This window comes from Mizuhopecten yessoensis, unplaced genomic scaffold, assembly GCF_002113885.1.
Source record: "Mizuhopecten yessoensis strain PY_sf001 unplaced genomic scaffold, ASM211388v2 scaffold670911, whole genome shotgun sequence".
Taxonomy (NCBI): domain Eukaryota; kingdom Metazoa; phylum Mollusca; class Bivalvia; order Pectinida; family Pectinidae; genus Mizuhopecten; species Mizuhopecten yessoensis.
Genome location: NW_018457385.1, coordinates 1 through 441, shown reverse-complemented (window position 1 = coordinate 441; position 441 = coordinate 1). Strand labels below are relative to the sequence as shown.

Genomic DNA, 441 nt, shown 5'->3' with positions numbered 1-441 from the left:
GGAAATATAGTCCAAAGTTAATAAAATAAAATGGGTCGTGTCAGAACTAAAACCGTTAAGAAGGCTTCCCGTGTCCTCATCGAAAAGTACTACCCACGTCTTACTCTCGATTTCCAAACCAACAAGAAGATCTGTGATGAAGTCGCTGTTATCCCAAGTAAGCGTCTCAGAAACAAGATTGCTGGTTTCACCACTCACTTAATGGGTCGTATCCAACGTGGTCCAGTCAGAGGTATTTCCTTCAAGCTTCAAGAAGAAGAAAGAGAACGTAAGGATCAATACGTTCCAGATGTTTCTGCTCTTGAAAAGCAAGTTGAAATTGACGAAGATGTTGAAGCTCTTCTCAAGGCTATGGGAATGGAAGATATTCCAAATGTCGTTGTTGGTCAAAAGTACGTTCCAACTCAACAAGAACGTGTTGGTGCTAACTACAGAAAGAAG

The 441-nt window shown here is 41.0% G+C and overlaps 1 protein-coding gene across 1 annotated transcript; it reads left to right on the top strand.

Annotated features, from left to right (window-relative positions):
• Positions 1-30: 30 nt before the first annotated feature.
• LOC110440653 (40S ribosomal protein S17-B-like) lies at positions 31-392 on the top strand (the record flags this gene model as incomplete). The annotated part of the gene is made up of 1 exon (XM_021483817.1): positions 31-392. A coding segment is annotated over exon 1 (362 nt), but the record flags the coding sequence as incomplete, so codon positions are not given.
• Positions 393-441: the final 49 nt, after the last annotated feature.